General features: G+C 34.6%; 1 protein-coding gene across 3 annotated transcripts in view; it reads right to left on the bottom strand.

The window, feature by feature from the left end:
- Positions 1-259: 259 nt before the first annotated feature.
- The window catches only part of MIB1 (MIB E3 ubiquitin protein ligase 1), a 138,077-nt gene continuing 126,992 nt past the window's right edge, over positions 260-11,344 (bottom strand). Inside the window, exons 19-22 of one of the 3 annotated variants that reach the window (XR_006821036.1) lie at positions 9,722-9,835; positions 8,342-8,442; positions 3,307-4,599; positions 260-2,550 (exon numbers count right to left, since the gene is read on the bottom strand). Coding sequence is in view for 2 of the 3 variants with exons in the window: in XM_046024771.1 (XP_045880727.1) it covers positions 4,459-4,599; positions 8,342-8,442; positions 9,722-9,835 (356 nt within the window). In the remaining variant the exon portion in view is untranslated. Of the gene's footprint in view, positions 4,600-8,341; positions 8,443-9,125; positions 9,351-9,721; positions 9,836-11,344 lie in introns of those variants that run through there. The other 2 variants (XM_046024771.1, XM_046024772.1) reach the window with 2 other exon arrangements.

Below are 11,344 nucleotides of genomic sequence, written 5' to 3'. Positions count from 1 at the left end.
AAAAGGAGGTAGAAAATACCAATGTAGCAACTTACAATTTTAACTCATCAGCTCCACTAACTCGTTCATATTCTCATACTTTAGTTTCATCCTCTACTAACACCATTTATCAGTAAACTAAGTCTCAATCTAAAGAATTTTCCCCCTCACTACGGCAAAACAATGTACGCGTGAGACAGTATTAAATAGTTCTTCCTCAAATTTAATGTTTTAAAGAAGTACAACTGTGATTACTAATACTGCTATAGTTTTATATATATATATATATATATATATAAGTTCCAAGGCTATCATGATTATCAAGTAATATCAGTAAGCATTCCTATCATAATATTCAAGCAAATAAAATTAGGTTGCGTTTTTGAGAGAAAAAAAGTATTTTGAGACTGTTACAAGGAGACTTAAAGACAACTGACATTTTCAACAAGGCACACATAGTCTGTGAAAATCTATTACCTTCCCCATTCACTACAAATTTAAAGCTAACTAATTTTAATGTTGAAAATGTGTCCCACCACCCCCACCCTGGCTCCAAATGAAGTAACAAACCCTTCCAATAAACAGACATTTAACCCCAACCCAATTGTGATTTATAACAGTTGGGAGGAAGGGAAGAAATTCTGTCATCCCCCAAATTTAGGAACTTAATGTAGACTATGACGTTAAATCTTGCAAACGCAAGCAAACTATTAAGATAATTCAGGTTGTTTCTTGATTTATATTTAATGAAAATTCTATTCCATTCAGGGGGAGGAGAGAAAAGGGAGTTGTTTAATGGGTATAAAGTTTCAGTTCTGCAAGACGAGAAAGTTTTGGATAGCCATTTAATATCATGAATATACTTAACACTACTGACCTGTACACTTAAAGATCATGAAGATGGTAAATTTCATGTTAAGTGTTTTTACAATTAAAAAAATGCAAAGAAGAATTCTATTCCAAAAATTCAATTTTTACACAAATTATTACTATATCATTTTAGATACTCTGACAGGATAGGTGCTTTTCCTTTGGACTTTTTTTAAAAAGCCAGATGTATTAAACTGTATAGCTTACAAAGCAACTGTCAATTAAATGACACTAAAAACTGGCTAAAAAAACCTTTTTTATTATTCTATCAAGTCTACTCTTTCTGCCTACTGCTTTGATGAAATCTACATGAATTCTTAAACCTTCTTTCTCTAAATTCAAACACTGACTTTTCTTTCTTACTTGTTTCAACTCCGTACTGTCTCTCTATCCTATCCCACCACTAAGTCTCTTAGTTTATAAGCGTAACTAATTCCTAGTCAGAAAGGGTCCAAAATTCATAATAAACAAGAACATGACCCAGCAAGCTTTGAAATTCCAATTGGACAAATCTCAAGCAGCATGCATTTCAATATGCTAAAATGCTCTTACAGGTTGAAGCCATCAAAGATAACAAATTTAAGAACACTATTTTCAACATCAATTAATCTTATGTCTCAATAACTAGCTGGTCAATCTGCAATGTTTTAAAATTACAAACATCTTGTCTAATTATGATTTGGCCAGCTAAACTAAACATTTGTCTAATATACTATTCCTACACTAATGCAAAATGAGCCTCTCTTGAAAAGCCTTCTTGCTCCCAATAAAATTAAATACATATATAGTATAAGCAGCAAGAACGTTAAATTATGTGAACAAAAAAGAGTAGAATAGCACCATCTGGTAAGTTGGGTGTGAGTTTCTGGCAACAAAGCTGATAGTCTTAGAGGAGAATACATAGTAGGAGGAAGGGGTACAGAGAAGGAATCCAAATGCTACTTAATGACAACTCTTCTGAAACATTAGGAAGAAATGTTATCAGTACCTTTGGATCCCTTCTTGGCTCTAGATTTCTTCAAATGCACAACTGCTGCATGATAGATTCTGTGTGTGCTAAGATGGTGACCATTTTTTCAACATTGTGTTATCTAGCCCCTGAGGCCCAATAAATACGTTTTTGAATGAATGTCTGCTATGTTTTATTTAATGATTCTAGGAAAAGTAAAAGCTCTTCTGAGGCACATGATGATGAGCTGATGAGAAGGAAACATATCTAACTGGGAAAGTGCTGCTAAGAGACATATAAGAGGTAGCGATTTCACAGAATTAGAAGAAGGTCATTTAAACAACTCAGTTCTTAATCTTATTCTTGCTCACAAACACAAAATAAACTTAAAATAATTTTTCAGATACTTGAAAACATGAATAGAGAAATACCTTCTATTCACTGAACAAATTTCAAAGTGGTACAAATATAGAAAATCCACAAGTACACAGCATTACAATATAGCAACCTTATGACTCTGTAATAGTTTACGTTAATTGCATTTTATATGTATGTGGAAGAAATAAACTAGTGTGGAAAATGAAATTGTCTTTTAGGGATCTAAGTTTAAGCACTGCAAGCTCCAAAGACAAAAAGGATTTTAAGTAAAGTAGAGCTCTAGACCACAGAATTCACTGGATGGCCAAACCATGCACGATTCAGCCAGGTGTTTCCTCCTCTCCAGCTGATCTAGTGGAAAAGAGACGGGCAGCCTATGGCATGGAAAAAAAAAAAATCCTGACTTTTGCTATTTTCAAATCAGAAAGAAAAAAGTCTATTTCGTTAAGTGAACATCATGTCAGATGTTCTATCTTTCTATAACTTTAAAATATGGCTTAAAAAATAGCCTCATTGGCCCTTTATTGATAACAGAACCCATATAAATTTTCAAATTTAAAATTTATAAAAATTTTATTGTTCTAAATCCTAAGTTATTCAGCTAAACACAGATATGGAATTACTGAGACTACAAAATCAGCCAGCAAAGCTCACCACTATTTTCACCAGGACTTGCAAAGGCAAAAGCCATTAACTTGCCAGGAATATTCTTAAATTTAGTTGTTGTAACAACAGAAATAAACAAAGCAAAACAAAACAAAAAAACAAAAAAACAAAAAAAAGAAGAAGAAGAAGAAAAGAAGAACCAGAATCAAAGAAAGGAAAAAAATACCAGATAACTACACCCTTAGGAATAAGCCTGTACACAGTATATAGTAGACATCACTGTAAACAGCTGATATTTTTATAATCTAGCAGCAATGACCCCAAAACACTTATTAAATGTAGATTTGTCCTATAGACAGAGTAAGACTACTCATTCAAAGGCGGGAAAATGACCAATTGCTCTAGAATCAGTCTGAATTTAAAAAAACAAACAAACAAAAAAGAAACTACAGGTAATCAGACATATTTCTGTAAATGTCCTGGTCATGCTTTCTAAAATAAGTATTTATTATTAGGTTACTTACTATGTCTTGGATACTGCTGGCAATTTAAATATCCTCACTGTTGGTATAAAGATAGTGTTTTCTTACCAGCCTTAGCAACTGAAAGAAAATGGAAGTAGGGCTTATGATGAAAACAGAACCAGTATCACTGTCAGAATGAACAGATATGGACAAGAAAAAGATTGCTGCTTTGGGACAATGCGTTATCCTTCTCAGATCACTGGGGTACTACTATTCAGTACACAAGAAAAGCTACATGAGACCTCAGATGCCCAAAGAGGGCAACACTGTTTCACTGGTCAGATTAAATCTGGATAAGTAGCCACAGGGAAAACTGAGGTACACCTTTCACAGACTTTTTTTTTTTTTTTAATGGCTGGTAAACAGAACAGTGTATAGATTAACATATATGAAAGGCAACTGTTAATGGTCAGTTAATAGGTACTCATTTCTGGCCAATTCCCCCACTTCAGTACCCCACTATGATTGCTTATTTTTCCTTTCCACGTCAATCATCTTGAAATTTGGTTCAAGTTAAACAATGTTCCTTTTAAGTCTAGAAATTAAGCTAAATGCAAAGTCACTACTCTCATTCCATGCTTCCATTTACTCTAAAAATTCAGAATCAATCATTTGTATAACTTTTTATCTTAAAAAGATAATCCTCTCTGCAGTATTAACTATGTATAACTTATATCCTAATTTTGTCATTTAACACATGTGACCTAATGGTTTGACTTGCCCTGTTCATTCAATGCATGACTGTTTTGAGTACCTATGTCAACCCACTGTGTAAAATCATATAAACTGAAGGATAGCTGATCATAAGGAACTACATTTCTTGAGGTCTTACAAATTTATAAACTATAAGAAAAAAACTGCAATAAAAACAAAAATAACAGGAGATCCTTAAAGGATTTTCCCCTTAGAAGTGATAAGTAAATTACCTATGAATTACATGGATTTGATGTTTCAAATTAAAAGAAACAAAAACAAAATCCACAACTTCAAACACTGTCTTGTAGAGGTTTTTTGTTCTGGCACATTTACAGTCTAATTACACTCTAGGAAAGAAACTATGATATTAAAAATTAATTCATTAGAACCTCCAACTAGCTTAATGGCTTACTAAGAGCTCATGACCAAATACTTCAGCTAAGAAAACACAGTTTCTTAATACAAAAGAATCCTTCGTTCAATAGCCTTGCGACAAATAGGACATTCACTCATTCGGTCTCCACAGAGCTGGCACGTTCCATGGCCACAGAGGAAAATCATATTCTTTAGACGATCCAAACACACAGGGCACATAGTCTGGAATGTGAGATAACAAAGTAATAAATGCTGAGACATTTTATGGTTTGAAACTGTAATAGGTTATAATTTTGTAACATCATTTTCTTTTGCTGTTTCAATCTTTTGTTACTCTAAAATAAAAATTTAATCTAAAAATTTTTATTTTTTTCCCCAAGATTTTATTTATTTATTTCAGAGAGAGAGAGTGAAAGAGAGACAGCACAAGAGGTGGGAGGGTCAGAGGGAGCAGTAGATGCCCCGCTGAGCAGGGAGCCCAATGTGGGACTGCATTCAGGACCTGGGATCATGACTTGAGCTGAAGGCAGACGTTTAAGTGACTGAGCCACCGAGACACCCAATTTTAAAAATCTTAAACAGTTAAAATGTCATTCCTATAAAAGAGAAATATTGATTGTACTGTCAGGACTATATCAAAGGCACTACCTAAAATAAATATATATAAAATAAAAAATGCAAATGCCATGGGGTGTCTGGGTAGCTCAGTTGGTGAAGCGACTACCTTTGGCTCAGGTCATGATCCTGGAGTCCTGGGATCGAGTCCCACATCGGGGGGGGTCTCTGCTCAGCAGGGAGTCTGCTACTTCCTCTAACCCTCCCCCTTCTCGTGTTCTCTCATTCTCTCTCAAATAAATAAACAAAATCTTTTTAAAAATGCAAATGCCAAAATCCAATAGGAAATGGACAAAAATAGCCACATTTAGTCTAATTCCCCAACTCTGGGGTACTATGCTGTTCTTATACGAAAATATGACAATATATCAGGCCTACTGGAAAAGGGGAGAAGTGAAGAGATGTCCCTAAAAACACATGCCACACACTATGATACAATCTCAACCCTATTATCACTCCCACTTTAAAAACGAAGAAATTGAGGCTTTGGTGGGGCTAAACACTTTCCACGGTGTGAACGGGGTTCTGGAGCCTAGGGCTCTTGCTCTGAAACATGCTTCCCTGGATTACTATTAATGTAGAACTCCCTTAAGTTAAAAACAATTAGCCTTAGTTACATATTAATAAATGTAACTTCAGGAACTCAGAAAAATTTTGAAGTATGTTAGGAGTACTTCTGTGAAAACACTCTAGGAAAGATACTGATTGACAATAACATATTTCATACTTTATAGTTATAAAAATATATTTTACCTTAATATACCACAATACTTCATTCTGAATTACATCTTTTCCCAAATAACACATAAATGAAATAACTGAAAAAGAATGTCTAAATCAATAAACCTAAAGCCTATATGAAATATAGTTAACCAACATCGACAATACCAGGGAGCATTGTGGTGGGTGGGGGAAGGAATTATAATCTAAATTGTTAACCACAGTCTTCTAAAGTAAATTTTCTTATTTATCTAACTTAAAGTTTGAGAAACAAAGTTGTAGAAAATTGTATTTTTTTATTTTAAAACGCCAAACCAGTCTTTTAGTGCCATTAAAATAGTTCTTTTCCCTTAAATTTTCATGAGTTATATACAGTTAATTAATAACTCTTATATCCAAAAGTAAATACATCTGCACACAGCCATATATTAATTTGAGATTAATATATGCTTAATACCACATGATATTACATTGGGGTAACAGAAAGACTGGAGATTTAAAATTTAAAAAGGGTTATTCAGCTGCTTTGTCTTGGTAATCCTGAAGGAGTCCCTGCAAGAAATTTCATCAATCCTCAGAAAATGAATTTCCTATAATTAATTAAATATTTTAGTGACATAATACGGTCATGAAGATTATTTAAGGGAGAAGGAACTTCTTTGGAGTGCTAAACCTGGGTAAAGGTAGAGCTGAATTTTAAGGATATATAATAGGGCTCAAAAAGTGCCATTATTCATTTTAAGAACAATTTTAATTCACAATTAGGAGACGAAATGCTTTTCACAGAAGATGTATTCATAAATCAGTTTTACCTTTCTGTAAGTGTCTCATGGGAAAGGAAATGAGATTCTGAAAAGCTTCTGGATTTCTGAATCCAGATTTCTGAAATGTTCTATTTTATATTAGAATGAGCAAAATATATTTCTATTTTTATGTTCCTACGTAAGAACTGGTAAATCCATGTTTATCTTGAATTCACTATACAGTAAGCATTACTAGGTGTGAGATTTCAAAAAAAAACTAGCTTAGTCAGAGTTTTCATCTTTTCACATGGGTGTTTAAATTCCTAGTATATATATATATGTATGCTTCATTCTAAATTACTGTAGCTACCATATTACTCTATCACAAGGGTCATTAGTTATCCTAGTTAGTGACTATGTTACTTTCTTATATTCAGTAGAAAAGACAAAAGTGATTATTAACAACTGCACAGCAACACTGATGTGATACCCAAACTAAAGAAATAACACCCTCTGCTTCTCAATCCTTTGGATCTGATTTAATTGCTGGGTCAAATGATAAGGCTGCGGCAGGTGGCAGAAAGACTTTACCTATTATATATGTAGTAAGTTTTAACTAACTTCTTTATTTTACTGTTGCCGCTATTAAATACTGAATAGATAAAAGAGTACTTCTGTTCGCATGTATAAGATATGAAGAACAAGTTTAAAGGATGGAATGCTACCCTATCTTTTGAAGCTACTCCATACATCCTCCCAAATGCTTTCCATCTACCCCTCACTGATACCAACTATTCTAAATAGTGCATTTTTCCTTCCTTTGCTTTTCTTTATGGTGTGCATGTGTGTGAGAGAAAGAGAGAATATGTATATGTGTATATGTGTGTGTGTATTCTACTTTCTACCTAAGTATCACATCTATACAGAAATGTGCACAAATCATAAATGTACAGTTTGATAAAAGTTCACAAACTGATCAGACGTATGTAATCAGCACTTTCTCTATCCCTTTATAAAGAAATGTCCCTTGTGCTCCCTTCCCGCCATCCCAGCCAAGAAAACCACCACCCTTGGTTTTAAACAGCATCTGTACAATTGTTTCCAAGTTTGTGTCCCCAAACAATATCCTGCTTAATTATATGATTATAATGACAAACTTTTCCAAAGTGTTTTTACTAATTTATATTCCCAACAGCAGTACGTGAGTTGCGGCTGCTACATATTCTAACACTTTGTACTGACAATTTCTAACACTGAGTCTTCCATGCAGTCAGTCAGGTGAGAAAAGACACCTAAATGTAGTTTTGATTTTCATTTCTTCTTTTTTTTTTTTAATGTAAGATCTATGCCCAAAGCAGGGCCCAAACTCACGACCCTAAGATCAAGACTACATGCTCGGGGCGCCTGGGTGGCTCAGTGAGTTAAAGCCTCTGCTTCATCTTGGGTCATGATCCCAGGGTCCTGGGATAGAGCCCCACACTGGGCTCTCTGCTCAGCAGGGAGCCTGCTTCCCCTCCTCTCTCTCTGCCTGCCTCTCTGCCTACTTGAGATCTCTGTCAAATAAATAAAATCTTTTTAAAAAAATTAAAAAAAAAAAAAAGAGTACATGCTCTACTGAGAGAGCCAGCCAGGCACCCCAACTTTCATTTCTTGATGACTAATCTGATTGAGCATTTTTCACATTTATTGGTCACCCATGCGTTTCTTAGTTTGGGAAGTACCTGATTAAATCTTTGAATCATATTACCTTTTGCAAATATTCAAATACTATAATTGATACCCTAATATAAAACATGATTACTACATAAGACACTAGTAGTTTTATAGAAAAATATTGAGTGCCATTCTTAGAATCATCATTTACCAAGAAGAAAAATCATTATTACCTGCTCTTTAATGTCCTGTAACTGCTGCTGCAACTTCTGCACATCTGCATTGACATTGGTATTATCTTTGTCCTTTTGTAACACTGGAATATTTCCACTTGCTATAATATAAATAAAATATTTTAATGTATGATTGTTTTGACATAGCAATGATTTTTTATTTCTAAAATTATTACTGCTTTATTAAAAACACAAGACTATTATTAAAGTCCTCTTTAAAAATTTTTCTCATTCATGGACAAGAGATATAGTAGTGACATTCATATTATACTCCTTCATTTATAATTTTCAGAAAGAAACAGGTTTGCATATTATTTTCCAATTAGATTTAACTCAGCTAGACAACAATCTACACACAGATTTCTGGGTTTTCCAAGGTACTACCTGCTTCCTTTGGCAAGCTCACAAATACATTTTATGCTTGTTTTCTCTGCTCCTGCGTTGTACGAACTGACGAATATAGACAGCACAGCACTTTTTAGCCAGTTTTGGCAGCAAAAATTATAAAGTCTCTTACATGATGTTTATAAGAACACACAAAAACCTAGGCTTCTTCCCCCTGCCCAACCCTCCTTGCTATTGATTCGAGATGAGGAACTCCATGAAAGAAAAGCTGTGATCAGTGAGTCTGGTAAATGGTGGGAAATTTTTTATTTCAATTTTAACTACTCTCCAGATTTTTACTCTTAACTCTAGTTAATTTGTCCGTGGGATTTTTATTCTACTCTACTGCTGATAAAGACAGAAAGTCCTGGGCAAAAGTGATTATGCTAATGTTCTTCCTCATGTGTACACAGAACAAAAAATAAAAAATACCATCCAATATTATACCCAGTGCAGAGATGAAAAATATTTTTATACAGCTATAGTATTAAGAAGATTGAAAAGTAAATAACTTACTTTTTATTTTTCCGCTTCTTCACTGAGTTACACTTCAGGATATCTACAGTTACTCTGTCCCAAATAAATACTACTCTATAAAATACGGACATGCACTAGGTAAAACCTGCTACACAAAGGAATGAGGCATTAATGCTTGTGGAACTGAAAAAATAATTTGTAATATGCTATTCTGCCAAGATACACTAAATTTAATCCTAAAAAGAGCACATTTTCTTTAAGCAAGAATACAATAATTTTCCTTATATCCTACACAGAAGTTTGTCAAAAGGCAAATGCTTCAAGTTCTATCAGAGGTAAGCTAGAAAAATAAAATTTCAAGTTTCCTGTAACAAGAGCAAACCCCACCTGTTCCTCTGTAGATTCGGCTCACGTACCCTGTGCTTTACAAGGCAATAGTGTACTACACATGAGACGAGATCTTCATGAAAGTCCCAACAAGAAAACAAAGTAAGAAAAAGCTCAAGAAAATACACTTACAGATGTCATCAGAAGCATCTTCTGAACTTTTCCCTCCACAACACATAATGAAAGGCACTCTTCGTTCAACTACTGCCCGACACTGCACACACTTCTTCATCAGACTAGCACAGTCTGCAGAAGAACAATAGGATACTCCTTACAAGAGACAAAGCAAACAAGAGGGCTGCCCTTCTCAGTTTTATAACTGAAATCTCACACCGAGATAAACATCAAATGACTTATGAATACACGATTCTACCTTCTTAAAATGTTATCAACCTATGAATGTATATTCTCCATAGGCAGCTTCTAGAAGAGAGAGCCCATTGTTATGAAAATAATGACATTTTCCAACACATTAGACAAATTGTGAAAAGGGATTTTTCTGGGTTTTTCTTTTTTAAGATTTTATTTATATCATAGAGATCACAAGTAGGCAGAGAGGCAGGCAGAGGAGGAGAAGCAGGCTCCCTGCTGAGCAGAGAGCCTGATGCGGGACTCGAACCCAGGAACCCGGGATCATGACCTGAGCCGAAAGCAGAGGCTTTAACCCACTGAGCCACCCAGGGGCCCCTCTGTTTTGTTTTTTTTTTTTAATAAAAAATATGTCAAGATCTTAAGGCTTGAGAATAAAGGAAAAAGATACTTCTAAGTTTTAACTAATATAGAATTTATTATATGGTTGCTCACATAAATTATGTTGAAGAATTCTCTTCCCTCTCTTTCTAGTAAACTGATGTAATCTAATAAGGAAATTGTTTAGTAACTACTTTTTCAATGTAGCAGTCAAGAAAACATCAGATACGTATCATAATGGACTTTCTAATATTTATATATCAGAGGAATGCTCTCCCATCCCAAAGAAGAAATGCTTAGGCACAATTACAGGTTGTGACTGTTAATTCTACATCTAGATGTTAATTATTTACAAAAGCATATAGTTCAATATATCCTTTCCCATTAGCATTTACTATGAAAGTATACTCCATGTTCTTAGTCTATGCACCAAGTGTCTTTATCATTTCAAAAACACGGAAAATAAATGACAACAGTGACAGGTATCCAGGGATAATTTATTTTTTTGCTGCGTTTTTTTTTTAATCTTTAAATTTTTAAATAAACATATAATGTGTTTTTATCCCCAGGGGTACAGGTCTGTGACTCACCAGGTTTATACATTTCACAGCACTCATCATAGCACATACCCTCCCCAATGTGCTACCCTCCCCACCACCCTCTCCTGCAGGGATAATTTATGATCAGGCACTAAACTTTAACAAAGCACAAAACCACAGACGTGGACAAAATGGGGGACATACTCCCAATGGTACTTATGCCAGTGGACAGAGAAGGGTAATCAAGGCCAATCTCATGTCAAGGCCTAAAGAGAGATGGGTCTGATGCTGCTTTACGCATAATGCACTAGGTAGGAGCTAATGCTAGTAGAAATCTCATCTGGGATTTGTCTTTTTTTTTTTTTTTTTTCTCATTTTATTTATTTTTTCAGCGTAACAGTATTCATTCTTTTTGCACAACACCCAGTGCTCCATGCAAAATGTGCCCTCTCCATTACCCACCACCTGTTCCCCCAACCTCCCACCCCTGACCCTGCAAAACCCTCAGGTTGCCCCAACCTCCCAC

Source organism: Meles meles, chromosome 12, assembly GCF_922984935.1.
Source record: "Meles meles chromosome 12, mMelMel3.1 paternal haplotype, whole genome shotgun sequence".
Lineage (NCBI taxonomy): Eukaryota > Metazoa > Chordata > Mammalia > Carnivora > Mustelidae > Meles > Meles meles.
Note: the sequence above shows the minus strand (reverse complement) of the source record. Positions and strands in the feature narration are given on the sequence as shown.